The sequence below is a fragment of the Anguilla rostrata genome, chromosome 2, assembly GCF_018555375.3.
Source record: "Anguilla rostrata isolate EN2019 chromosome 2, ASM1855537v3, whole genome shotgun sequence".
In the NCBI taxonomy this organism is placed as follows: domain Eukaryota; kingdom Metazoa; phylum Chordata; class Actinopteri; order Anguilliformes; family Anguillidae; genus Anguilla; species Anguilla rostrata.
In genome coordinates, this window is record NC_057934.1 from 7,126,103 (window position 1) to 7,153,482 (window position 27,380).

Sequence of the window (27,380 nt, forward strand, 5' to 3'; positions counted from 1 at the left end):
CGTCCGACAGATCTTACACTTGTGAAGGCCAATATAAGTGAAAAATTCAGTGTAGCTTTTGTGGAAATTGTGCGTGAGGGTACATTAATGAATGTTCAGTTATGGCAGTGATATTTTGCAGGTTGGTGCATCTGCTAAACATTTCAGATGTATGTGGGTGGAAGATGGAATAAACACAGACCAAGGACTTCAAACTATGGCATTTATTTTCAACAGAGGCATCTGTTCTTGCTTACATTTGTACAATAAATTACACAAGATCCATGAGCAGAATCTAATAAATACTTTAGAGCTTCCTTATGAGCTTTGTGCCTCTCTCTCAGTCCCCAGACATTTTTTGTAAAGATTCATAAAACTTTACAGCCCATGTACAAGTTGCAAAATACTTTGTTGAACCCACCTTTAAAAAACAACAACAACAAAAAAAACAAAGCGTCTCATACGAGCACAAGCTAATGAGAAAACAAAAACAAAAAACACAAAGTGGACATTTCTACAAAAATATGAAAAACAAACTTGACACCGGATGAAACTCCCACACCACATAAGAAATGAACACAAAAGAAAAATAGACATGCTTTTGCCCTCTGAGGGAGTACACAGAAAACTACACTTAAAACAGTTACAGTATGTACAGAAAAGTACATAGTATTAACAGTGCAAGATATTAAATAGCTTGACTTGAAACACACTTCTCCATATACAAATGTATTACAAAGGCATACAATTTTTTACGCAAGTGTCAAAGAACACACCTTCCTTATGACAGAGCTGGAAGTGTTGTACAAGAAGAAAGGGACTGGAGACCTCTACAGAACTGAGCACGGCACCGTTTCTCTCCACTTCCTGAATGGTCCTTTAGCATAATGTCACTGTTTTTAACTGGCAGGTGATATATACTGAATTTAGAACTTGTTTTTTTTGTTGTTAAAGAAAGGAATGGGGGGGAGGGGGAGGTCATTCCAGAGGTGAGACTAATTCCAGTATAACTGTGCCTTGGAAAAAAAGTTTATTTTTTATTTTTTAATGAGTATTGAAATATGATTCAAATAAACAGAGAGAGAGAGGAGGGGAGTGGATTGGTGGATTGATTGAGGGAGGGAGGGAGGGAGAGCGAGAAAATGAGAGTGAGAGAGAACCGGAGCAAGGGGGATGTTTCAGGAGACTGCAGTACAGCTTAAAGGACAGAAGGTGGCGCCACTAGGCTAAGTATGACAGAACACATGCTCTCAGCAAATGAGAACATCAAGCTGCAAAAATGTTCTGGAATGTCACTCAAAAAACAGGTGTTTTGTACAAGCAAGTAATGCTAAAGTTTGAAAACAGAATAATCTTTTGTCTTAGAATGAACAATGTAATACCACCTCCGCCCCAACCTTCCCACTCCACAAATCAAGCCCAGTCAAACTTGACCCATACAACTGCAGCGACAGCCTAAAGATTTCAGCTCATATCTCATTGTGGAAATATGCAAATCAGTAACTGTAATTGTCCTTCTTCCTGTTTCCTGTCCCTGGACAGCTCAACATTAACCAAACATTCTAATTCTGATGTAACAATCACTGCTGGTTAACTGAAATCAGTGGAGTTCTAGAACACCGACTGAGAATTATGACAACACATTTCAAAAAACCTACTCTTCAAAGGGATAAAGCACCAATAATAATAATAATAATAATAGTCAGTTGACTGGCAGGTTATGGTTTCCCCCTCCATACGTTGTATCTTTTGCTTTTACCATGGAAATTAAATGGATATTCACGTATCCATCACCTGCGTTGTGCTCTATGAATTCCAGCAGATGTCTGTTCAATAAGCTCTACTGATGCGCTTTCTGACACACTCTGGCATGCCCCCCCCACCCCCACCCCTACCCGCCATCCTCTCGTTTTCAGTCACTTCAAAACAAAAAGAAAACGTCGAATTCTGGGAACGGAGGTAATTAAACTCCACACTCCCAGACGCAGAGGGGCTTTTTCGGCCGGGCTGGCGTCTAAACAACCGTCTCCGGAGGCCTGCGGCTGATTCGGGGGGGGGGGGGGGGGCTCTCAGGGAAGGTTCAGCAGTGCAGAGCGCTCCTGCACTGGGGTCTCCCAGCAATTAGGAGCTCTCAGATACCCCTGCTAGCGTGCTCGGGTCTGTGAGACACAAAGCGACCGGCCGTACTGTACTGCAAAGGGGAGAGTTTCCGACAGACCATTCAGTCTCTGTGAGCACCACTTTGAAAGGAAGGAGGTCATGGAGGGGAGACGGGGAGACGGAGAGAGAGAGAAGCGGAGAGACAGAAAGAGGAGAAGAGAACTTTAATGGGACCATGTGAGAGAATGACGTGTCTATTTTAGTTCCTTGAAAAGTGTGGTTACTGTCTTGTGATGGCCAAATAAACTGAAACATTTTTTTTTTTTTTTTTTTTTTTAATTGCAGGGCTACAGTCAGCTACTGGGAAAGCTCTTCTGTGAAAGACCATTCAAATACACCCCCCCCCCCATTACCATACGCATGTGCGCACACACACACACACACACGCACGCACGCACACGCGGACACACACACACACACTCACACACATAAAAACACACGCATGCATACACATGCGCAGACAAAAATGCACACACACACAAAAGCAAATTGAAACATGAAAACAATTATTGCTTGAAGAAAACAACCTTTAAAAAAAAAAAAAAATCTTTTAACACCAACAAAATACCAAGTCTGTTGTACTTTTTTTTTGTTTGCCACCCCCCCCACCATCCCCCCCACCTCACCTCCTTCATAAAAGTGCACTTAAGTGCAGAGTTAGCTTGCCAAGAGAACAGCGGTCAATAGGAAAAGGTGCTCCTTGTTCTGTTGAGCTTGTTTTGTGCCTCAGTAGTCTGTGTGGTCAGTCGTTTGGGGTTTGGGGTTGGGGGGGGCACAGGGGGTGCTGGGGGTACCCCGGGGGTCCTGTCACCTGCACTCCACCGACACCCCAGAGTTCTGCGTGGTCCCCGATACGGGGTCGGCCAGAGTCAACATGACGGCCGCCGTTAAGGAGCTGGAGGACGGAGAGGAGGAGGAGGAGGAGGAAGAGGAAGCAGCCGCTACACCTGAGGGAGGAAGAGCAGCGTGAGACAAACCATTGCAGCATAGTCGCAGAGCACTTCCTGTACTGTGATCCCATCACTACCTGTAACCCTCTCTGTTCCTCCCCATCTTAAAGTGGGAGGGAAATACACAGGAAGAACCGTCCACTCTCTTTAAAAAAAATAAAAATTGTTGAATATAACTGGTAACGTAACTGAAAATGTTCAAACACTGCCTCGTCAGCTGATGTCGTTTCCATCTGAACTGGTTGAGCAGTCACGTAAAGTGGCTTCTACATCTTCCTCCATTCATCCATTATCTATACCCACATATCTCGGTCAGGGTCGTGGGGGGTGCTGGAGCCTATCCCAGAATGCATTGGGCAATTGGCAGGAATACACCCTGGACAGGTTGCCAATCTATGGTTTCTACATTCAGAAGTATTTAAATGTTTTTTTTTTATCCAGTATTAAATAACAACCAGTAAAAATATGATTTCATACTACTATGATTTCATAGAAAAGCTATGGTTCCCGACTACGCCACCAATTCGAGAGGTTTAATAGCCCTCCTGCCAAAATCGAACAACAATAAAACCCATTATACGTAGTAAAATTAGCACTATGCCGCAATAAAAACCTCAGCGCCCCTGAAAATGAATAGCGTGACAGGATCAGCTCTGACAAGAGCAATCCAAACCCCAAATATTTGGAACATAACAGACTGTCTCTAATGGTATAATTTACTCCATAAACACGGACATTCATCTTCAGACAATAACCGCCAAAATCTCTCGGCAAAACACTCCAGCACTTCAAAGTGCCTCTGGCAGAACTTAGCTCCAAAAACCCCCAAGTGATTGATTTTGTTTAATTTTATTTTTCAGTAATTTTCGGGGATGTTCAAATATTTTTCGTGGAGCTTGGCAACCACAGCAAACACATTTTTCGCACGTGTACATCAGCCTGGTTTTCGAATCGGCTGGGTTAGCCAGCGTTCTCGCTACACGTCCGAAAATAACTTACAGACACCCCCTCGTTTGAAAACGGTCTGTGGCTGTGCCCCCCCCCCCCCGAGGAAATACTGAGGGTCTGGAAATCAGGGGGGGGGCGCGTGTGTGGGCTGACAAAACACTCATTTATGAAAATAAGATTTAAAAAAATAAAATCTTCCCCCATAAAACAGCCTTATTATTAAGCAGGGCTCCACAGGGGTCCTGTTCAGCCACTCATAAAATGATACTTTTATTCGCTGAGAGGCTGAGCGCAGGAACGCAAAAACAGTTCCCATGGTAAAGCCCGCCAAAATGCTTTTTTTTTTTTGAGTTCTCTTTTCGTAAACGAGACTTACTTTCTCGCTCCTTCTTCTTCATGCGTTTTCTCCTGCGGTCGATGGAGGCCACCTCGGACTTCAGGGAGAGGTAGTGATTGCGAATGTCCTGCAGCTTCTCCTGGAGGAAGGAGATCCTCTCCAGGCTGCTCATCTTCTCCAGGTCCGCTAAGGACAGGAAAACAGAAGAGAAAATAATAATTCAGCCGCGTTGAACAAGCTGAAGGGCTCACTCGCATTTAAAAATTTTTTTTTACAGTCACTGGCTATGCACTGACATAACGTGACGGACAAGCCGCTCAAAAGCCAACATGGTCACAATTAGTGAAATATTAATCTTCCCTTATGAGCTACGGACGAGTGTGTTCTGCGCAGGGCATCGTGTTTTGGGGTCCCGGCTGGGGTGTGGCGGGGGTTCAGCTGGCTGTAACACACTTGGCTCTGAGTCTCATACTCACACATCTGGAAGCTCCACTTGTAGACCCGGGGCGAGCGGGCGTGGCTCTCCCTGTGGTGGGCGTGGTGCTCGGAGTCTCCGGACTTGTGGTACTTGTGGTGGCCAGAAGGGGGCGACCTCCCCGCGGGCTTGAGGGCGGCCATGCTGGTCTTGGAGGAGGGAGACTTGCCGGCGCTCTCGCTGATGGCCTGGTCCTCGCTGTCACTGCTGTGTGCTGCATGGGGGTGGGGGGGGGGGAGAGACAGATTTAATAATACATTTAATCATAAACTGTTCAATTTAATAACAAATTGAATCATAAGAATGACAATAATGTTTAATAGTTAATAGATGTTATATCATTCATGATTCATCCTGCTCTTTCTGTTATTTCGTATTGTAACTATGACTGATTTTTGTTATCACACTTTGGTAATTTGCATTTTGAAATATGTCAGGGCAATAAAGCAGTTGAATTAAACTGAAAAAAAGTTGAGAGGATAGAGAGAGAGGGTGAGAGAGAAGAAGGGGAGAGGAAGAGAAAAAGAAGGAGAGAAGGGTAAAAAAGAAAAGAGAGAAGAGAGCGAGAGAGGGAAAGAGACAGCAACGCGTGCTGATCTCCCCCAGATACACAGAAAGGCTTTGCTGCCTGCCATTAAACTTGTCTTCAGACATGACTTCACGTCAGGCACACACAGCCGAAACAGAAGAGAAAATTAACGAGAGCAGGAAATCCATTCGACGCGCCGTCCGCTGCACGCGCTGCTCTCTCTCTCCCGACAAGCCCGCGGGGCGGTCGAGCAGCAGAACAAAGATCTGAAACACGACTCTGCTTAATCACACCGCGTCAGCAGAAACGCTCGGAGACAGAGCAGCGTCTGGAGCGCCAGCAGGCCTGCTCTCCGACGCGGAGTATGGCTGCATGCGACGCCAAAATTCTGCCTCTTTTTGAGGGGGGGGGTTAGGACTATTCCAAGGGCCCTGACTGATAAGGGCTCTCAATTGTGCTGTAATTGCGCAGGGATAGGGTGACATGGGGTGGTGGGGCCCAATGTGAGATCTTTATGTAGGGCCAAAAATCCCTGACACAGCCTCTGTGTGCTTGGCTGTTTCCAGGTTCTTTTGGCGTTCGTGTCTGTGCTGGATGACCCATTTTATGACTATTTTGCGAGGGCCATGGGACGTTTGTGTCTCTGTTGGGTTACCTGTTTTCCTCTTTTTCGGATGGGTTCCGCCGTTCTTGTGGCTTCGCTTTTGTTTCTTGGGGGCGCTGGCGACCTGTGGCGGATCCCGCTGCCTCTTCTGGCTCGCCACCGCTGTGGGACAGAAACGGGGGGGAGGGGGGGGCGTTTAGAAAACCACACGAGAGCGGACCAGCTGCCAAACCTCAAAAAAAAAACTCATGAGAGCAAACTTTCACTTTTAGACTGAGATGCTTCAAGGAGCGCTGAGAAACGGCTCTGTTTTTCAACATCAGTGATTCGCGTAATTGTGTAAAAGCCGTCTCATTTGCTTTGCTGATTTACTTCTGCTGTAGCAGTTGTGTTATTAAGACTCAGAGTAATTTGATTCCTCCCCATCTGCTGCAGAAGACTCAACTCACCCAAGGCTCACCTTCATGACTCATGACCTATGAACTTTGACCTTGCCCGTCCTCTAACATCAAGTGCTTGACTTTTTACATTACAGGCATTTGGCAGACGCTCTTATCCAGAGCGACGTACAACAAGTTGAGTTGACGTACAACTTGAGTTCAGTTTAGAGGTCGGAGGTCACCAGCAGTGTGCAGGTTGCTAAAAAAGTTCTCAATTGCACCCCTACCATCCCCCCGATACTACTGTACTCCCTGATCTGTTTGTTTATGTTTTTATCCCACGTTCCACTGTTCCAGACAAGGAAGAAAAAAAGGGAAGATTCCAGTCTCATAGCAACAGGCCCCGCCCCCCGCGCCTCACCTTTGTCCCTCTGCTCGCTGTCCGGTTGGCTGCTGCCGCTGAGCGCCAGGCTGCAGTTGCTGTTGCTATTGGAGGAGAAGCCGCCGTCGAAGGCCAGCGGGGGCGAGCCGGGCCTGTCCTCGGGGGGGTGGAGCTCCTGCAGCTCCCCGCCCAAACTCTCCACCTCCACCGTGCTGCTGTCCGTCTCGCTGCGCCCGCCCACGCTCTCCGCCCGCCCGGGGGGGGGGCCCGAGGGCGGCGGGGAGGCGGGCGGGGCCGGGTCGGGCGGCGGCGGGGGCGGGGCAGACTCCGCCTCCACCGCGGTGGGCGGGGCCTGCGAGGGCGAATCGGGCGTGGTGGGCGGGGTGTTCAGCACAGAGTTGCTGCCGCTGCTCAGGAACTCCCGAGTCTTCTCCGGCTCCGCCTTCCCCTCGGACGCCTCTCTGTCCTCGTCCGCCGTCGCCGCGGCGCCGGGGTCCTCCCGGGGGTCCTCGGAGGGCGGGACGGGAGGGGGCGGGGGCGAGTTCGCGGCCTCCGTGTCCGAGTCGGAGAACAGCTCCTTCAGGGTCTTCTTGGGCCACTGGGGCTGGATGCTGCACCACATGTCCTTCTGCCCCTTGGTTCTCCCCGGCAGCCTCTCCTCACACCCCAGGGCCAGCTTGGGCCTCTTTTCCGGAACCTCCCAGAATGTCGAGGGCCGCCCGCCTTTTGTCTTATCCTTCAGCCCGTTGTACTTCCTGGAGGGCGTGGCTTTGGACCTGCCGCGCTGCCGTGGCCCCTCCTCTGGGCGTGGCTCCCGACAGGCGCCTCCCCCTTCCTCCTCGTCGTCCGAGCTGCTGCTGCTGGACATCAGCCTGGCCTCTTCCCTGGAGCCCGCGCCTCGGTCCTCCGGCCTCTTGGGGGAGCCGCTCGGCAGCCAGTCTCCTCTTCTGGCTCTGGTTTTGGACGTGCCCTCCGCTCTCCTCCTCCTGGCGCCCCTCTCGCCCTCGGGCTCGGGCCTGCGCTTGCTGCAGTCCTGGACGTCCGCGTTACGGGCTCCCTCCCCTGCTGCCGCAGCCGCTCTGCCGCCCTCTGGTGGCGGGCCACCCTCCCTGCGCTCTGTGGCACGAGAGTCCTCAGCAGGGCTGCCCAGCCCACCCGGCACTCGCTCGTCTTCCTCATTGTCACCATCCTCATCCTCCTCCTCTCTGTCGGTGTCCTCATCCGATGAGCTCTCAGAACCTGAAAAAAAAAAAAAACATAAAAACATTGAAAACAGAACCAGCCATCTAGTGGCCACATCACATCAGGACAAGAGTGAATGCCACAAAACCGGAAAGCGGGATCCCTCGGGCGCTCCGTTACCGTGGAGACACAACGCGGCTCACCTCGAAGGCCGTTGAGCGCCGACGCCGCCTCCAGGGCCTTGACGGGCGAAGACTCGGGCCCTTTGCCGTCCAGCCGGGAGAAGGGGTCGTGGGGGCCCCCGGACCGGGGGGGTCGGTGCAGGCGGTGGTTCCTACCGGGGGAGAGGTCCCCGCTCTCCCCCAACCTCTCCAGCAGTTCTTTCTCTCGTTCCGCTTTGTTCTGCATGGAGACCCATCAACAAAATTACACCATCCTCCAAAAAACATCTCAGACAGAGCTCTCAAAACCCCTTTCCTCACCAAAGCTTCAAAAAACATATTTCATAGCCTGGCTTCATAATGTTTTTTTCCCACAAGAAAAACTATTTTGACTGTTGCAGTAACTAAGTACACCTAGACAAAAACTGGTATCTTGTACAAAATTTACAGTTGGCTCACTAATTGCAAAGATTTTAAAATGCTGAAAAGTTCGTAAAAATGCTAAACGATAGCCTAGCAGGGCTGTCACTGAAACGAACCACAGAGCTATGACAGAACCCTGGAGAAGCGAGCAGTCACACGCACCTTTATTTTCTTGCGGTGTTTGACTTTCTGAGCGTTCTTATTGGCCGGCCGAATGATCTTGTCCGCTTTGATCCACTCGTCGTACCTGCGGCGTCGGAAAGGAGGATCATGGGTAAGTCGCAGAACGCGTGGGGGAAGAAGCAGTAGGAGACGCGAGCACGCATGCAGACAGACAGACACACGGACACGGGCGCGAAGATGCGAACACACTCCCTTTTTAACACGCAATCCGGCAGGAGTGAAAAGCATGATGGGTAAACGTAAAACGCATTCACAGCAGGCACATACAGATGAGAAGCGCTGTTAATATTTCATAGCAGGAACCACTGGAGCATGTAATGGGGAATTGTCAGCGGGAAAAATAAATGACCAAATAAATAAATGACTGAACAGATATCCAAACCTAAATTACTTAAAATAATAATAATAATCATAATTTATTTTAAAAATAATCACAATCAACATCACAACAGAGAGGAACAGGTCATTCTAATAACCAGTGAAAGCCACAAAGCATGGAATACAATCTGATAATTTCCCAAGGCTCTTTAAATCAGAGTGAGATTACACATAAATACACTAAATTCCCTACCAGCCAAACTAGCTCTTCCCTGAGTTTGTCACAAGTAAATGCAAGTCGGAGGGCACAGTTGTGCTTTTCTCAGCCTCATATTTTTCCATAATCAATACAGGTTTTGTTCCGAAACTTGAGATGCAAGGTCTGTCAGACCTACTGAAGCACTGAGGATGTGTCCTCTTCCCAAGACAGAGTGAAAAAACCAAGCCCATATGTCAACAGAGACCTGCAGGGGGAGAGTACGGGGAGGCGGCCTTGCTGGTTGGACAAACTGGGGCTGACACAATGGGCGGGGGGCTTCCAGAACAGCTGGAAAACCTTTTTCAGGGCAAAAAAAAATCCCCATCTAAGACGATCACGTTTTTTGTACGAAGCCAATTTCATTTTCTTACCACTAGGTGGCGATAGCTACGTCATTCATAAAAATTTTTTTTTTTTTTTTAAATCTATGTATAATTTTTAAAAAAATCTTTGTTTGCCTAAGAGGGGTGCATGTAAAGTTTTGGGGTGGCACAGGGGGCACCCATCTAAAGGTAACCCCGCACCTCTGAGAAATGAGAAGTGTGGGACAGAGCCCGAACCCTGGGCTTACCTGATGTTCCAGCCACAGTAATGCACCAGGTACAGCACTTCTCCCCCCTCCAGGTCTGACTCTTTCACAGTGGCCTCGTACGTCTTCTGATTGCGGCCTCGCCCGTACCTCACCTGCACCTTCATGCCAGGGGGGTAACACTCAAACTCCTCCCCTTCCCCCTCCTCACTGCTGGCATCCCTGCAAGAAAGACAGGTCAGCGCTTCCCTCACTCTGGGGCTCCCAGCAAGAAATAAAAACCCAGCTAGCCTGGTCCTGGTTTAGCCCTGGTCTGGTCCTGGTTTAGCCCTGGTCTGGTCCTGGTTTAACCCTGGTATGGCCCTAATCTGGCCCTGGTATAGTGCTGATCTGGCCCTGATATTGCCCTGGTATAGCCCTAGTCTGGTCCTGGTCTGGCCCTGGTATGGTCCTGGTGGTGAGGCCACATGGGGTCATCAGCCAGCCCCCCCTCCCCTCCCCTTCCCTCCCCTTCACCCTCCTCATCCTCATTCAAACACTGAAGCAAAGATCTGTAAGCGGGTACACAGCAGAGGTCTTTCTGAAGCCCCTGGCCGACGCTAACCACTCTAAACCAACCAAAACCTAACATGGCCGACGCTAACCACTCTAAACCAAACAAAACCTAACATGGCCGACGCTAACCACTCTAAACCAAACAAAACCTAACATGGCCGACGCTAACCACTCTAAACCAAACAAAACCTAACATGGCCGACGCTAACCACTCTAAACCAAACAAAACCTAACATGGCCGACGCTAACCACTCTAAACCCAACAAAACCTAACATGGCCGACGCTAACAACTCTAAACCAACCAAAACCTAACATGGCCGACACTAACCACTCTAAACCAACTGAAACCTAACATGGCCGACACTAACCACTCTAAACCAAACAAAACCTAACATGGCCGACGCTAACCACTCTAAACCAACCGAAACCTAACATGGCCGACGCTAACCACTTAAACCAAACAAACCTAACATGGCCACGCTAACCACTCTAAACCAACCACCCTAACTGGCCGACGCTAACCACTCTAAACACAACCAAAGACACCTAACAACATGGCCGAACCCTCGCAACTGCGACCACCACTCTAAACCAACCAAAACCTAACATGGCCGACGCTAACCACTCTAAACCAACCAAAACCTAACATGGCCGACGCTAACCACTCTAAACCAAACAAAACCTAACATGGCCGACGCTAACCACTCTAAACCAACCAAAACCTAACATGGCCGACGCTAACCACTCTAAACCAAACAAAACCTAACATGGCCGACGCTAACCCCTCTAAACCAACCAAAACCTAACATGGCCGACGCTAACCACTCTAAACCAACCAAAACCTAACATGGCCGACGCTATTCACTGTGAACCAAACACAAATCTAGCATGGCCGACGCTATCCACTGTGAACCAAACACAAATCTAGCATGGCCGACATTAGCCACTCTGAACCAAACACAAACCTAACATGGAATACGCTAACCACTCTAAACCCAACAAAACCTAACATGGCCGACGCTAACCACTCTAAACCAACCAAAACCTAACATGGCCGACGGTAACCACTCTAAACCAAACAAAACCTAACATGGCCGACCCTAACCACTCTAAACCAACCAAAACCTAACATGGCCGAAACTAACCACTCTAAACCAAACGAAACCTAACATGGCCGACGCTAACCACTCTAAACCAAACAAAACCTAACATGGAATACGGTATCCACTGTGAACCAAACACAAATCTAACATGGCCGACATTAGCCACCCTGAACCAAACACAAACCTAACATGGAATACGCTAGCCACCCTGAACCAAACACAAACCTAACATGGCTGACCCTGACTCCACACAGTGGCCCTAGAGAAGCGAGGACGGCCCCCCGCCAAGCACAAGCCCTGACTGTCCCGGGTCAATCGATAAACGAAAGCTCTCAAGAACATCTGAGTGTAGGCGCAGTGCCAGCAAACTTCACGCCAGAGCTGTGCGATACCAATCAGAGACACACACACATAAACTAATCTACCTGACCCGACTCAGCTACACTGGATTTTGGGGCACCGAGGTACAGAGGAAGCGCAACTCTAAACAAGCCACGGGCTGACTGAGGGGGGTTCTCTGAAGCGTGACAGTAAGCGAAAGCAGTAGCTGCTCTCCTCTCTGTCAGGGGGTGGGGGTTGGGGGGCTGCGAGGTGGGGGGTTATGATGCTGAAGCACAGCCCAGCTGTGGATTTTCGGGTCTGCGCAGGAGGCGGAGCACAGAAGCGTGCGGTTACAGTTAAGAAGCGCAACTGCGCATCATGCGCAGACGGCTGCGCGGGAGCCAAGGCCTCGTCTCACCGCCGCCGCGCACCTGGGGCGCCCCTCTCAGGACTTTAAAACGGGAAACGCCCAGCAGGGGGCGCTCGCTCGCCACGCTGCTTAACCTCGCCCCCCCTCCCGCTACCTCCTGCATTTCAAACGCTTCTCACCAACTGTGAAAGCACCCCCTCAAAAACTCCCCCGCAATTTACCCCGAACTTCGCCAAAGAAAACGCACAACCGCACAAAAGAACAATTTCATCTTGAACGCTGGTTTAAAAAAAAATTATCATTGTTTCAGGCCAAAAACTGCAGGAATATTACTGGTGTTAAAAGAGTTAAAGGATGTGATTCTCCCAAACACCCTGATGCAAAAAAAAAACTGCTGTAAGTCTGGGTTTGTGCTTATCATCAGTTGGGAGGAGGACAGGTAAGAACTCCAGTCTTAATGAGCAGCTCCACGATGGGATCCAGACTGTGACCCCCTGCCCCTCATACACATTATTCACACTCATCTGACATCACACACCGCTCTCCACCCTAACACACCGAGTCCACCGTCAGACACACAGAAACAAGCGCAAAGCTAGCATGGCGCTAACCGCTGGAGAGCATTCAAAGCCAGTGTGACACGCGTACGGCGAACAGCCATTCATCAGATTTACTGCCGCGCGTCGCTTCTAATGGAAACACGTCCGGCGCAGATTTAACAGAACATAAAAGGCCGGGGGGGGGGAGCTGAACGGTTACTCAGCCGAGCGAGAGACAAGGGGGGGGTCGGGGGGGGGGAGAGACGGGCGATGTTCCGAAGCGATCTGTCGGTTTCACTTGTCACACCGTCTCCCGAAATGAAAGTTCGCGGCTGGGGTCGCGGTTCTCTCCGGCCCCGCTTGACGTTAGCAGCCGAAAATCGCTTCTGTGCGGGGGGGGTGGGGGCGGGGGGTAGTTGGGGGCGCAGCTGAGGGCCTCAAAAGGGCGCCCCATTAAAAACAGACCCCCGAAACCACCAGCGCAGGAGGGCGAGAGAGCCAAACTGATTTTAGCGAGCGGAAAAGCGGGGTCAGAGCCCGGCCGTTCGCTAAAAGCTCCACCGCCAAAAACGCTCAAGTACAGAAGGGGGGGGGGGGACAGGGATAAAAAGCCAGCGGAGAGAGGGGGGGGGGGGGGTGCAGAACAGAACCGAAGTCCGCTAACTGAGAGCGTCACCCTGCTAACTCGGAGACGCGGCGGACCGCCAAGCGCGTGCGGTAAGGACGGCGGCTCATGCATTCTCCGGCACGGCAAGCCCAGGCAAGCCGCCGCCAACGCTCTCGGTCATGCGGATGAAAAGCGCGTTCCTCGGGTCAGCTCTGTCCGCGCGGACCGGCGACCACCAGCTCCTCCTCCCCGGTCACCACGACGACGGGTGTGCGTTCAACAAGGAGACACCGTTCGCAGGGAACCGGCGTTACAGCTGAACAATTTCAGATTCTGTCCGTTCTTTTCGTAGATACTGCAGATTTTGTTGAGCCAGACGCAGCAACTGGAGTCATTTTTACCATGGGCTGCATGTTTAGTTTTATATTTTTAATGTTCGGGAAAAAAATATTTCACTAATTATAATGAATCATAACCGCCGAATAACTGTGGACTTGCTTGTTCTCTCTGGGTCTTCCCCTTTAGCCAGCCATTTTCTTTGCTGGGCGCCACCTTTTCAAATTCTCCACCAGCGTTAGCAAATGCTAACGTTCGTTCTGCACAGACTACAATTCAAATTCAGTTTTTCAACCACGAGCTAACGTTAGCCTAAAGTCCGCCTTGTTGAACGCACTCGAGCTTTGGCGGGGCCCCTGCAGGCTCTGGGGCCTACACGGCGAGGGGGAGAGGCTCCGCAGAGCGCCACCTACCCCGATTTCTCCCTGTCCTCGAGGTCGTCGAAACCGTCCGGCTTCACGTCGTCCTGCCAGGGGCCCGGAGGCCCGCCCCCGTCTTCCTCCTCCCGCTTGCAATCGTCCTCTTCCTCGTCTTCGGCGTCCTCTCTCTTCGGCGCGGCGGCCTCGGGTTCGGCGTTTCCGGGGCCGCCGGGGTCACAGGCCCTCTCCTCCTGCGCCGGGAGGAGAAAAGGATTCATTATATCACTTCCTGTTTCCGGCAGATCCCGTTTCCCACAAAACGACTGCTCAGTACAGTCAAGAGCAAAGAGCCAGGGTGTGAAAAAGGGAAGGAGGAAATAGTGGGAGAGAATGTGCAAGTGAAAGTGAGAAAAAAAAACGCAAAGTGAGAAAAGAAAGAGGGAAAGAATAAGAGAGAAAATCAGATGAGAGAGGGGGAGAGAGTGAGGGAGAGAGAAGGCTAGACAAAGCGACAGAGGGAGAGAGAGAGAGCGATAGAAAGATACATAGAGAGAGAGAGAGATGCTTGCCTTGCAGACGCTGGGCTCAGTGTCCGGGGCTTTGCTCTCTGTGTGAGGGCTCTGCTGGACTCGGGTTCGAGGGCCAGGGGCCCCGGGCTCCGTCTCCACCTTCTTCTGCAGCCTGGGGCCCGGCTTCTCCGCCAGCTTGTGAGGGAGGTCCATCCGGAAGCGTATCCCGGCCGAGGTGCAGTACTCCTCGAAGCCGTAGAGATATCTGCAACGGAAAGCGGAGTTTTCACAGCTAGCAGGGGGAAAAAAAAAACCAAAACAAAACAAAACCCCCCCCCCCCAAAAAAAGGCCCCGCTACCCGCTAAGTCACATGATCCGCGGACGATCCCGCCGAATCGAATCGTGCTATTTTTGGGGAGGGGGAGGAGAGGGTCAAGCCAGACGCCCGCGGCAGCTGGCTAATTACGCTTAAGCCCCCGCGCGCCGCTCCGTCGCTAACGGCTAATTTAGCCTCCATTAGAGCTTGGCACGGCGCGGGAGAGAAGCACGGCGCCCGCTTTCATTAGCACAGGCAGGCCCCCTGTCCCCCCGGGCACCGGGGGGGGGGGGTCCCCAACTGTCACTCAGGGGGTCTGGCGCGAGCCTGCCCCGTGACGAGAGGAGGTCGGTCCCCCCCTTCATCCGGAGGGGGGGAGGGGAGGGGGGTCCCAGGAGAGAGCCGGTGCCAGACGGGGACAGCGTTTGGGAACGCGCCAGGGTTCTGTCAGCTCGGGCTACCGGAACGTGACTCTGTGTGTGCGTGTGTGTGTGTGTGTGTGTGTGTTTGTGTGCGTGTGTGTGCGCGTGGGGGAGCCTGTGGGAGGAGCCTGTGAGGGACAGCCCCTCCCAACAGAGAGGAAAAGAGGAGAAACCCAGAGAAAGCAAAAGGGAGAGAAAGAAACAGAGCTAAAGAGAGGGAGAGAGAGAAACAGAGTGAGAGAGAGAGAGAGAGAGAGGAAGAGAGATACAGATCCAGAGAGAGAGAGACGTACTTTCTGTAGGCACACTTGACGTTGTATCCAGCAGCTGAGTTGAGCACGGGGATCCCCAGGTCCTGGTACACCTGCTTCCACACAGAGCCGCTGTCAATCTGAGACAGGGAGTGAGGGAGATAGAGAGGAAGTGAGGGAGAGAGAGACAGAGAGAGAGAAAGGGTAAGGGAGAGGGAGAACCTGCTGTGAGCGAAAAGCTAATTTATTAATGTTGTTTTTAACAACAGCACAGCGGACGTGCCGGCACAGGGTCACTCACATTATCGAAGCCTCCCAGCTTATTCACCAGCCTGTACAGCTTAAAGAGGTTGAGGTTCCTGTAGCCCAACACTGGCCTCTTGTTAATGGGAGTGCCTGACGGAGGGGGAAGGGGGAGGAGAGACAGGAGTTAACACAAAAACCACAGATGGTCCCACTTTTGTTAAATTCTCCATTTTCAGATGCACTCCTCTGGTCCGTGACGCTACCAACTGACTTAGCAGTTTTAGTGCTGTACGCCCTAAAACTACTAAAATAAAAAGCAGACTCTCTGAATCAGACTCTCTAAAATCCGATTTTCTGTCTTCATCTGTGTCTTTAGTGATATTCCTGACTTTATAAAATAATGTGTGCTGGAGACAATGACCCAAGATGGCAGGTACATGAAAACTACACAAGTCCTAATGCTAAAGGCTAGGCTAGCTGGCTGGTACTTTTCCTGTACCTCTGTCCTCCATGAACTTGTACAGCTGCTGCAGGAAGTTCTCCCTCTCTTCTGGAAAAGGCTCCACTTCCTCCTAGACAGGAAATACAAAGAGAACGTGTGTTCAGGAAAGTCAGTCAGTCAGTCTGCCCGTCTCGGTCTGTCTGTCTGTCCGTCTGTCTGTCTGTATCAGTCTGTCTGTCTCTGCCTGTGTCTGTCTGTCTGTATCAGTCTGTCTGTCTGTCTGTGTCTGCCATGGAGCTCTGCTTCTCCTCCAACCACAACAAATATCGAGTCATCGCTCAAGCAAACCACAAGAGTGTTATCAATACTGCCACAGGCTTCTAACATTTATTTCCACTTCAGTTTTATTTAACCAGTCAGGTCGACTGAGAAATCAATTCTGCGCTGCAATGACAAACTGGGGAGTCAATATGAGTCGGGACTACGCGAGAGCCAGTAGCCAATCGGATGGCTCGAATGTCAGCCAATCAGATACGAGGAAAATGCACTGTCATCACACTATTAAAAAAAATAAAAAAAATTTAAAAAACTGAAGGAGTGCTAAGAGGAGGGCCGGAGGGTCGCAATGGTGTGTGTCAAAAACATAAATAACCTACGAAAATATTACGCCGCGCGGATTTGTTTTACCGGATCAGCCCTCTGGTGACACGTTTTACACGTTAATCCGGTCAGATCTGGCGAGCGTTAAACCCGGGCTGCCAAGAGAAACTCGCTCACGCGTCAAAAAAACAAATAAAAATCTCACGTACCTCTCGCCCACAGCCAGATGGGAAATGCTACGCCCGCGCAACCGCTAAAGCTACCGCTAAGATGTCTGAAAACGTCCCGCCGGTGAAACACTTCCTCCTCGTTTTATTTAGGAGACGGAGTCGTCCTGGAAGGGACAGCGCGCCACGCAGCCGTGCGTCTGGCCCCCCTGTCACAGGGGAACGGTTTAATAACAGCGGCTAAATTATAGGTGGGGGGGAAAAGTAAGTGATTTAATTTTGGGGCGGAAGGAATTTTGGCACCTCATTATTCAGCTGTCTCAGGAGCGCTACAAATCACAGTCCGGCTCTCCGCCCGCCGCCCCCCCTCCCCCCCCAATATTAAATACGTTACTCAAAAGCAAATGTGACTCGAGCACTTCTGATATTAATGTGCTGATATAGGACTTCCGACTGCCCTGACACGGCAACTCAAAAGCTGCACCGAGAGCAGGCAGGTGAGCGGCAGGTTGCCTGGATACGGCAGCCAATCGGACCACAGCTTTGAGCGCCACCTCAGGTACCCTCTCCTGAGTCCGTCCGCCCACCCGTCAGACACAAAGCTGACCCCCTCACATCACTTTTCACAAACACAGTCATCAAAATGTATTCTTTTCACTGGCTCTTTTCAGTCCTGTGTTTAAAACCGTTCAACTTCACTCTATTGCTTCCATTTGTATTCCTGTGCAGTGCGTGAAAAGTGCTATAAATAGTTTATAACAACTATTATTATTGTTATTACAACATCATTTCAGCATTATTACAAGGATTGTAATTATCATTACTAATCTTTTTATCATAACTTATTATTATGCATTAATACACGCAATTGAACGCAAAGCACCCAGATTAAATTAAACCCAGCTACCCAGAAGCACTTGCTTCTCGTTACCTCTTCCTCTTCTTCACTGCTGGCATCCTCCTCCTGCTCCTCTTCCTCGCCATCATCCTCTTCCTCACTGCTGGAGGTGTCCTCTTTCAGCTCTGTTCTCCAGACGCTGGGCACCGCCCCTCTCCGCAGGAAGTCCAGGGCGCTGTCGATGGCTGCCGAGCGAGGGCAGGGCATTCGGTCAGAAAGGACCACAAGAGCAGAAGACTCATAAACATAAACATAACGCACGCACGCACATAAATATATATGCACACACATAAATGCACGCACTCAAACGCACGCACACACACGTACACACACACGCATGCACGCACGCACGCACACACTCTGTGTTAACATGGCAACGCAGACGTAGCCACAGCTGGCGGTCGACCCCGCGCAGGCGAGTACAGACAGATTCACAGGGCCATTCGTGCACTGACGCAAGCAGTGAGTCGCTGGACTCATTCTGCCAATCAGAGCGAGGGGGATGACTCAGGAAAGTCAACAGGCTGCCAATTATAGCGTCGGGCCACACGCGGAACACTCCCAGAACCTTATGCTGCGATGCATAAAACTGCCGTTAAGCAAAACAATTTCAATAAGTGCTGAACAGAGGGGGGGGGGGGGGGGCATGCACTTAAATAAAGAAAAACAATATTTTTTTGGGAAATGATTGCGAGAAATGAAATGCATTTCTTTACTGAAAAAAAACAAAAAAAACAACAACACAATTTTATTTATTGAGACAGAACAGAATGTAGGGGAAACAAAGTGTGTTTAACTGAATATATGTGCGCCTTTGGTGTGGAATGACATCAGAGTTGTGGCCCCACGTTGTGGCCCCTCCTGCCTGTCGGTGAATGCGGTACCGATCCAGGCGTGCTTTCCAAACTAGCTCACATGCTCCTCATTTTTCACCTGCAGGTTTCTTCCTTTTCATAAGATTCTCATTTATATAATTACACACCTGTGGTGTGAACTAAGATCCATCCCCCAACAGGAATATGCAACACTACTTGACTTCAACTGCTAAAGTCACATAGAATTTTTTTTTTTTTTTTGAACGTGCAAGGTGGTGCTAATTAGAAAATTAGCCGCGTCTATATGGCCTCGAAACGGAACTCGCATCACCTTTGTTCTTGATTATTATGATAAAGGTCACAGACCGAGAAGTTAAAAATAAATATAAAGGAAAGGGCGTACGCAATAAAATTCGTTTTACTGGAAGTTCTGAACCGAGACTATTCATTATATTACTCCCTGCAAACACAAATGTTTTTGAGCGGTATTCATATCCATTGTTTTTTTTTCCCCTCTCCTGGAGTTCTCTGGTGCGAGCCATTTCTCACAATACAGCTTCCGTTCCAGCGGAACGCCGCTGGAATTTCCAGTCGAAACCGGTCTGCCTCCGTCAAACGCTGAATACCAATTCCGTTAAACAAGCCGCAACCACTGGAGAGAAGTAGTGCCTGAGTACACAAGGACAGCCGCTGTGCTGACAAACACTAGAAAATAAACGTAGCTGCAAGCGGTGATTCCGGGGTCCAAGCACAAAGCACATCAAGTCCAAGTCAGCATGGCATAGAAATGAACCCCACATGAGGCATATGTTTAGATTCAACAAGGCAGGAGATAAGTTTGAAGATTTCAGTTGACCGCTATAGCGCCCCCTTTTGTCCAATCAGTGTAAAATTTGTTCCTTGACCATTTCTAGTGAGCCTGTACCACCTCGCAAACTTTTCTGAAAACCAACAGAGCAGTTAGGCCCGAACTGCAAAAGCAGCAGGGGAAGAATTCTAGGTGAAAGGGTTCAGTAGTTACGGCCTGTCAAATTTAGGATTTAACAATTTGGTGTAGCGACCCCCAAGTGGCCAATCAAGGCCGAAATCGCTCAATTGCCATTTGGACTACCACTCAATCAATCAATGTGTGAAGCTTTTTGTGTGAACAGAAGAAAAATAATAACACTAAGGAATAAAATAGGGACCCGTCACACCTTCAGGGTTTGGCCCCCAAAAAAAACATTTGCGAAGTTTCCGGTGCAAACTGACTCATCCACACGGTTTCATCCGCAACCGTATTTTCTGCCTAATAAACATCTCAAGACAGGTTTAAAAAAATATTGAAATTCCTGGTATTAAGCAGGGCTGCAATTGTTTCACATTTTCCTTGACGGCCAGAAGAACTTTGGCTGGATGAGTGAGGAATGCAAAGCGAGAGGCGCTCTCAGCTGTAATTACCGAGCGGGAGCCAGGCGGACATTTTTCACCATGTCCGCGTCCTTGACCGTCTGAGCGGAGCTGAAATTAAGCGGCCGCCGCGATTACGAGCTCGGTGAAGAATTAATGAAAATAAATAAATAACCGCCTCGCTAACTGTCCGTCTGCCGTTGCCCCAATTGTCCGTCCTCAAGGTTACTCCAGCAATTTTCCTTGAGAACAGGAAGTACGCTCGTAACCGAGGAGAGTAATGAGCACCTCTCTCTCCACTTTCTGCCTCTGGGACAGCCGGCCAGCAAAAAGACAGGAAGTGCCCATCAGAAACAGGAAGTAGCCACCGGTGTGGACCGTGGCGCTGTATATGCTCAACCACAGATCTGCCGCAGGACACCTGGACCACAAACATCAGTGATCGCAAACACGCACAGACCGTTAACTGCCTTAGTTGGGCATCGACCGCCAATCCACATCACTGAGAAATAACTCAACCTGTGGCAGCGCCAGAGATTCTTCTCTAGACACTCGGCTCATTATTCTACTGTTGAAGCCGCAACATTCAAATTTGACACATTTTAGGAATCTGCGCCGTGACCAAGAGTGTTACTGTGGCAACGGATCGTCTTTGCACCAGATGCAGCACCCGAGCCGCTTTTTTTCCCCCAACTTCCTGCAGTTAAGAGGAGTGTGAATGAAACACAGGAGCTGAGAGTAAATGAGTCTATGGAAGCCATGACAGTGCACAAAATCAACAAATCTCACCCTTCTGCCCAAACACCCCCCCCACCCCAACGGACACCCCGAATTTCCCAGCCCCCTTCCCCCCTTACCTGGTTTCAGCCCCGGGTCTGGTTTCAGGCCGACGTCAGCGTCCATCTCCCGAATGTCCTTCCGCAACACCGTGTAGCTGAAACACGGAGCGCGTGCGGTCAGTCGTACAGTGAGCCCAGCGGCTAAACAAGGGGCCACACGCCCACCCTGCAAAGGGGTTCTCACGCTCTCTCTATCCCCCACTCACTCTCTCTATCCCCCACTCACTCTCTCTATTCCTCCCTCGCTCCCTCTATGTGGGCTCCCCAAACCCAGTCAGACTGTTTCCCCGTTTAAAGCAAAACCACTAAGGTGTCAAGCCTCATAACGAACATGTGAACTGAAAGTAATTATAATTACAAATAATCCAATAAAATTAGTGATAAAATTCATTACAGTGGTGGTGACGAGGGTGGGGGAGGGGTGAAGCAACAGGTGGAGACAAATGTGACAAAGGTGGGGGGGGGGGGGTGAATACTTTCCTCCACCAGACTACCGCCCCTCCCCCCACCTTAAATTCCTGAGCTAGGGGAGTTTTGTCAGCAGCACAGAGGATTACGGCTCCAATTAACATGAATTATTAAGCCAATTAGTCTCACCTTACAGTTACAGCAATCTGAGATTTCCCTCTCTCTCTCTCCCTCTCTCACTCACTCTCTCTCTGCGGAGCACCCTCTCCACCACTAGGGGGAGCAGTACAAGCCATCTGGCTCTCAGCCACAGGAAACATCTCAAGGAAACAGGACTCAAGTCCGAAAGGAAACATCCTCCGTCTGTATTAGAACTGCAGCATCTGCTGCAAAGCAATCGCCTGCAAACGGAGACTCCTTCACAACAAAATGGGAACAAAACAATCAAAGGCCAGCTTTTCTCTCGCCATACTTCACTTCAAATGAGACTGGGAAGGACACCCACATTTTTTTTTCAAGTGATCTGTTCCACAGTCGAATCAAGACTTCTATCCAATAGAGTATGACAATCTCCGAGGATGGGCAGTATTTCTAATACGCGTATTCAAAGTACATATTTGCAGGAATGCGTTTCATATACACTAGTACACTCGCCTTTTTTTGCACTTGTGTGTCTCCTGCACAGCAGCGTATGTCTTCACCATTTCAACTTGCGAATATATATTTATTTGGGGATACTTTAGTGCATTTCCTTCCTCTCCAAACACCTTGCCTCTCTGCCTCTCTGTCTCTCAAGAGTTGCAATGCGAGCGCTCTGTGGGATTTCTGCATTTACGCTCTCTCGTTTGCGTTTAAGGCAGGGGGCCCCTGGACCCCGGGGGGGGGGGGGGGGGTTACGCTCTCCCGTTCGCGTTTAAGGCCGGCGGGTTCGACCACACTCACATTTTCCCGTCCTGGAAGGAGCGGACGAGCACGCTGTCCTTCTTCATCTGAGACTCGTCCCTGCAGTCCGGCGAAATAACCTTCAGGGAGAGGGTTTGAGAAAGGAAAGAGAAAAAAGAGGGGGAGAGAGAGAGAGAGAAAGATGGAGTGAATACAAAATCAGCCGGGGTCATATAAAAAGAGGGCAGGCCAAAAACACAACAAAATCCAGGCTGGAAAAAAAAAAGGCGTAAAAAGATGGGAGAAAATATGGGGATCTGACTTTGCCTGTGGACACAAACCCGTAGCATCTGAAAAATGCACCTGGTGCCCAAACCACCAGAGAAACACAGTCACTGGTTGACCTGCTGCTCAGGTGAACCTCAGCAAACTCAGGTCATCTTCTGCAGACTCTGGCAACAGTGTGCTCGCTGTAATGGCTGTGGGAGTGAGCTTTTAAGTGCAGCAGCAGGTTGTGCTGCCATGCCCTTCAGCAGGACCCTTAACCTGGATTTCTTCAGTAAACATCTCGCTGTATAAATGGGTCAGATGTTTTTAAAAAAAGTAAAAAGTAAAAGAAAAAAAAAGGAAAAATCGTCTGTCTAATTCACCCTGGAAGGGGGGAGCGCTTGCTAAATGCCTGAATGTAATCTACTGCAGCTCTGGATCAAGCCGGCTCTCGAGTACAAAAGACAAAAACGAGCGACACGCTTTCATTCGAGCCTAATTGAGTTCTGGACTCCCCGCGGCTGCGTGATCTGGGGAGACCAGATTAAAGAAAGCTGCGAGGCTCAAGGCTGAAGGCAACGGGGGGAAAGCATTTGAGAAGTTCCTCCTCTCTTCAAACTGAAGTCATTTTGAACGGCAGGGAGAACGAATCGCGCCACCTGGCTCATTTTGGCTGCAGCGCATGCTGACTGCTGATTGGTCAGTAGCGTGTTTTTCCCCGCTACGTTGCTTCCGTCTGTGTGTATGCGTGAGTCCGGTGTGAAGCAAACGGCGCTCGCGGCCAACACGCGTGTGAAAGGGAAACATAAACAAACATCATTTAAAAAATCTCACCCTAACCGATGCCATCACACACGTGTGCTTAGCAGAGAAGATTAACTGACTCAGTGACAAAGCCTGTACGTGGTGTGTGTGTGTGTGTGTGCGCGAGCGTGGTGTGTGTGTGTTGTGGGTGTGGGGGGGGGGGGTTCCCTGAAGCTACAGGGCATGGTGGTCCCACTCTCCAGCTGATGTCATCGTTACCATGGGAATGAGGGGATGGGAGATTCCACCCCCCCCCCCTAAATTCCACCATTTGAGTTAAAAGGTGATGCGGCGGCCAATTATCCGCTAAACTGCTAATTTTTCAGCCTGGGGGGGGAGGCGGGGGGCAGAGCGGGGGGGGGGGCGGCACCACACAGCCTGCGGGGGGGGGGGGGGGTAATTAACAGGACAGTGATACAGCAACCCTGTCAAACCTTCCGCTACGTCGCCAGGAGTAACAAATCGTCTCAGTGCTCCAGCACCGGCCGGGCAGACCAGAGAAATGACGCGGCTCTACCACGGCGTGCCAAACTTAACCGATAATAACTTCATTTACACCGCGCCTTTTATATACTACACCAAAAGCACTTTCCAGAAAGGGACAGACATCTCAGAGGCACTGGAATGATAAAAAAAATACTATAGTTCCATGAAGATGTTGCATAGACTCTAGTATAGAAGTATTTTCAGTCTGGTTAACATCGCTGATTCATGCAACTCAAGTGGATGCATTCAGGTTTGTTTTTTTTTTTTTTGCATCCGTTAGTCGCTCTGATAAAGACTGTCTGCTAAATCAAGATTACATAATGTAATGCAATGTAATGTGAAGTACAGAGACGCTGCAGGCAGACAGCGCCGGTTCACATCGTGCCCGCGAACAAGTCCGCAGCGAATCCTACACAACCAGCTGACACTCACCCACTTATTCTACCGCTAAGATTTCTACACCGATCTGTGTCATCGTACATCACCCAGAACCTCCTCTGACTCCCTGAAACTCCTACGTTCTGTTTTCTCCTCTATAACCCTTTGAAGAGGAGGCTTTTTTGGAAGGGTTTTTTTTTTTTCCTTCAAAATTCTAAGTCAGTGTTCCAGAACTGTTTTACATTGCTTTCAGTTACCAGCAGTGATTGTTACATCAGCGGTGATTGATACATTACATTTGTTAACATTCTTATCGCACATTTGTGACCTCACATCTTAAAGGGTTAAGTGCAGTCTATATTACAGTACAGACCACTTCTGGAATATTTATAACAGGCACCAAAAACTGCAGTGGTCTGCCTTTAGAGGCACTGACGATAAAGATCGGGACACGAAGCTGAGAATCAGCTGAGCCCAAAACACCCCTGCTCCCGGCGGACGGCGTACCATTGCTGGGTACCACGGGCTCGTCTTCTTGTCGCCGCTGGAGACGCAGTCCACGCACACCACCTTGCCCAGCAGCTCGTCGTTCGGCCGCTGGTCACCCTCCTCTTCCTCGCTGGAGGACGAAGACGAGTCCTCTTCTTGGCTGCGGGGGCCAAAGGAAGTGTTGAGCTTTCAGGGACGTGTTCAATGTAAGCACAAAGCCGAAGGAGTGACATGAGGGGGTGAGACAGTCATTCCATATCATCTCTTATCAGTACTTACCAAGAGGCACTAGGGCATTGTGGGATATAGAGTTCTTTCAGATGGATTTGTTTTCATAGCTACAACTAATCAGTTGAGTAACAAGCCTTTGCATAGCGCGTGTGCTATGAAATGGGAAAAACAATCAAGTGCTTGCTCCAGAGTTATCATCACTCATGTTCAAGAGCGCTAGCAAGTGAGACTCAGGATTGGAAAAAAAAAAAAAAACGACATGCAAATTAAATCACAGGAAGTAAGACGAGCGCGTTTGATTTAACACGGGATCTGGAAATAACCTGTTTTATCGGTTCCCCGCTGCTTTGAAGATGGTCCGCAATTACACCAAGATATGGCTCATAAATTCAACAAAAGCAAATGGTAAAAACGACGCGAAAATCGGTCGTTCTCCAGTGTGCGAGGGGGACCTTGATTGCATGAATAATTAAGGATTTATGGATTATAACAGACTGCATGTGTCACCGGAATTAATAACATCAGTAACGCAGGTTTTATGGGCCATCCATACAGTGCAATTTTATACAGTGGATTTTAATTCCTTCGGAGAGGGAAGTACTGCTGGGGGTGGGGGAGGTTTTTACAGTAGGAAATGTCAAACATAACTCAGCCATTGTCTTGGCAGGGAGCACTGTTATTGGGCGTCGGTCTGCGCTCGCGTACATTTACATACCCTGCAGAACCCTGGGAAATTTAAACAAAAGGAGTCACTGACCTACAGTTCAACTTTATGAAAGAGCAATTATGTGCTGAATTTCAGTAAAAATAGATATTTTAAAACTGTCAGTAGACTGCAGCAGGTTGGTTCAGTTCAATCTACAATACAGCACATCTCTTTAAGGGTATAGGGAAATGAACCCCCTCCCCTAGTGAGCATTATGGTGACATTAAATATCAAGGATTTTCTGGTTTTTTTTTTTTGGGAGGTACAGCTTTGGCTATTATAGGAATGTTTGTCAGCTATTATGTGGAGACATGCATGCACGCACACACACACACACACACACACCTCAAAAGGCTACCCCCCCCCCCCAGTTCCTGTTCCCTGTCTCCTATCTCTGAGCCACTTGCGCTGAGCCATTTGAAGTTTCCTAGGGCCCGGAACTAAATGGTGAATTAGCTGTCCAACACCACACATAGCACACAGCATAGGTGACAAACTACAACAATAACAGGCAAAATAACAGCGCAAAGTAAATTCAATAATTATATACCCAAGCTAAACTGACACGTGAACTTAAGATGCTAAAGCATTAACAACACCAAACACCTACTGGAGGGAAAACAAACCCCAGGCAACCATCGCTCCTCTCTTGCACACACCCCCCAGGACAGAATTTCATAAATTAAGAAAACCTCCGTCACAGAATTAATGAGGAGCAGAGATAAAACAAATGCATATACAAGCAAAACATCACTTTTGGGCAGAGTGTGGTACCTCTTCCCCCTTCCTCCTTCAATTTGTCTCTCCCACTTGCTTTCCCTCTCTCACCCTCTCTCTCCTTTTTTCAATCAATCTCTTCATCCTTGCCTCAGTCGTTCTCTCCCTCCCTCCATCTCTGTCTCTCGTTCTCCTTCAATCTGTCCTTTTCTCTCTCCCTGCTTTTCTCAGTCACTTTCTCACCCTCCCTCCATTTCTCTCTCCCTTTCCCTCAGTCTCTCTCCCCTCTCTCCCTCCTTCCCTCCCACCATTTCTCTCTGCCTGCCTCCCCTCAGTCTCTCTCTCTCCATCCCCTCAGTTGCCTTATCTCTATCCCTCAATCACTCTCTCAAGCTCCTACACTCCCTCCCTCCATCTCTCTCTCTCTCTCTCACTCTGTCTCTCACCTGAGAGCACAGAGCAGTTCATCAGTGAGCGAGCTTTCACTTCAGACAGGCACAGCCGGCGTCGGAGGTCACTCAAAGTCTGGCAGCACACGCCTAAGGTGAAGTCTCCATGGAGGTTTATTTTCGCCACACCGCGTCACGAAGCTCTACCCAGCGCAACGAGCCCCGCAACTCAGCCACCCCCGAAACCAAACCGCTCCCCTCTCCGTCCGTTACCGCCTGAACTTTTATCTGCTGAAGGTGTCCGGGAGTCCGTCAAATAAAAATTCTACAACGAATACCAAACCAAAAAAAAAAATAGACCCACAGTGAACTTTTGCAAGCCCGCTGGCCAATGGTGTTCCGTCTCCAAATAAATTTAGCTTTTACAACACGTAACGCCGCGGCAGAAATCTTTAAACTACTTTTACAACCTTATAAAAACCCCCTGTGTGCACATGCCGTGCCGACCGAATTCTTAACAGCCCCGCAGTCGATAAATAAAAGCTGTGTTTGGAATCGAAGTCGGGCTGGGAGGCTGGAAGCAGAGGCCGCTGCAGACGGGTTTAAGTTTGAGAGACGCGACGGAGGACGGAGATATGAGAAGAACCTTCGAGGCTGCGGCCTTGGCGACGGCTGTTCCGAACGCGCCGGCCCGAGGAGAGGGCTGATGATGCTGAAGCTGTCGAGCGACGCGAGAGG

General features: G+C 49.7%; 1 protein-coding gene across 1 annotated transcript in view; it reads right to left on the minus strand.

Moving 5' to 3' along the window:
* Positions 1-188: 188 nt before the first annotated feature.
* The window catches only part of LOC135244701 (AT-rich interactive domain-containing protein 4B-like), a 60,774-nt gene continuing 33,582 nt past the window's right edge, over positions 189-27,380 (minus strand). The window contains exons 8-23 of the mRNA XM_064317201.1: positions 24,618-24,759; positions 22,236-22,315; positions 20,904-20,980; positions 17,876-18,027; positions 16,235-16,307; positions 15,791-15,885; positions 15,532-15,629; positions 14,045-14,764; positions 9,842-10,021; positions 8,673-8,757; positions 8,130-8,328; positions 6,784-7,983; positions 6,034-6,144; positions 4,851-5,063; positions 4,414-4,560; positions 189-3,086 (exon numbers count right to left, since the gene is read on the minus strand). Of these exons, the coding sequence (XP_064173271.1) occupies positions 2,947-3,086; positions 4,414-4,560; positions 4,851-5,063; positions 6,034-6,144; positions 6,784-7,983; positions 8,130-8,328; positions 8,673-8,757; positions 9,842-10,021; positions 14,045-14,764; positions 15,532-15,629; positions 15,791-15,885; positions 16,235-16,307; positions 17,876-18,027; positions 20,904-20,980; positions 22,236-22,315; positions 24,618-24,759 (3,712 nt within the window). The 3' untranslated portion in view covers positions 189-2,946. The remainder of the gene's footprint in view (positions 3,087-4,413; positions 4,561-4,850; positions 5,064-6,033; positions 6,145-6,783; positions 7,984-8,129; positions 8,329-8,672; positions 8,758-9,841; positions 10,022-14,044; positions 14,765-15,531; positions 15,630-15,790; positions 15,886-16,234; positions 16,308-17,875; positions 18,028-20,903; positions 20,981-22,235; positions 22,316-24,617; positions 24,760-27,380) is intronic.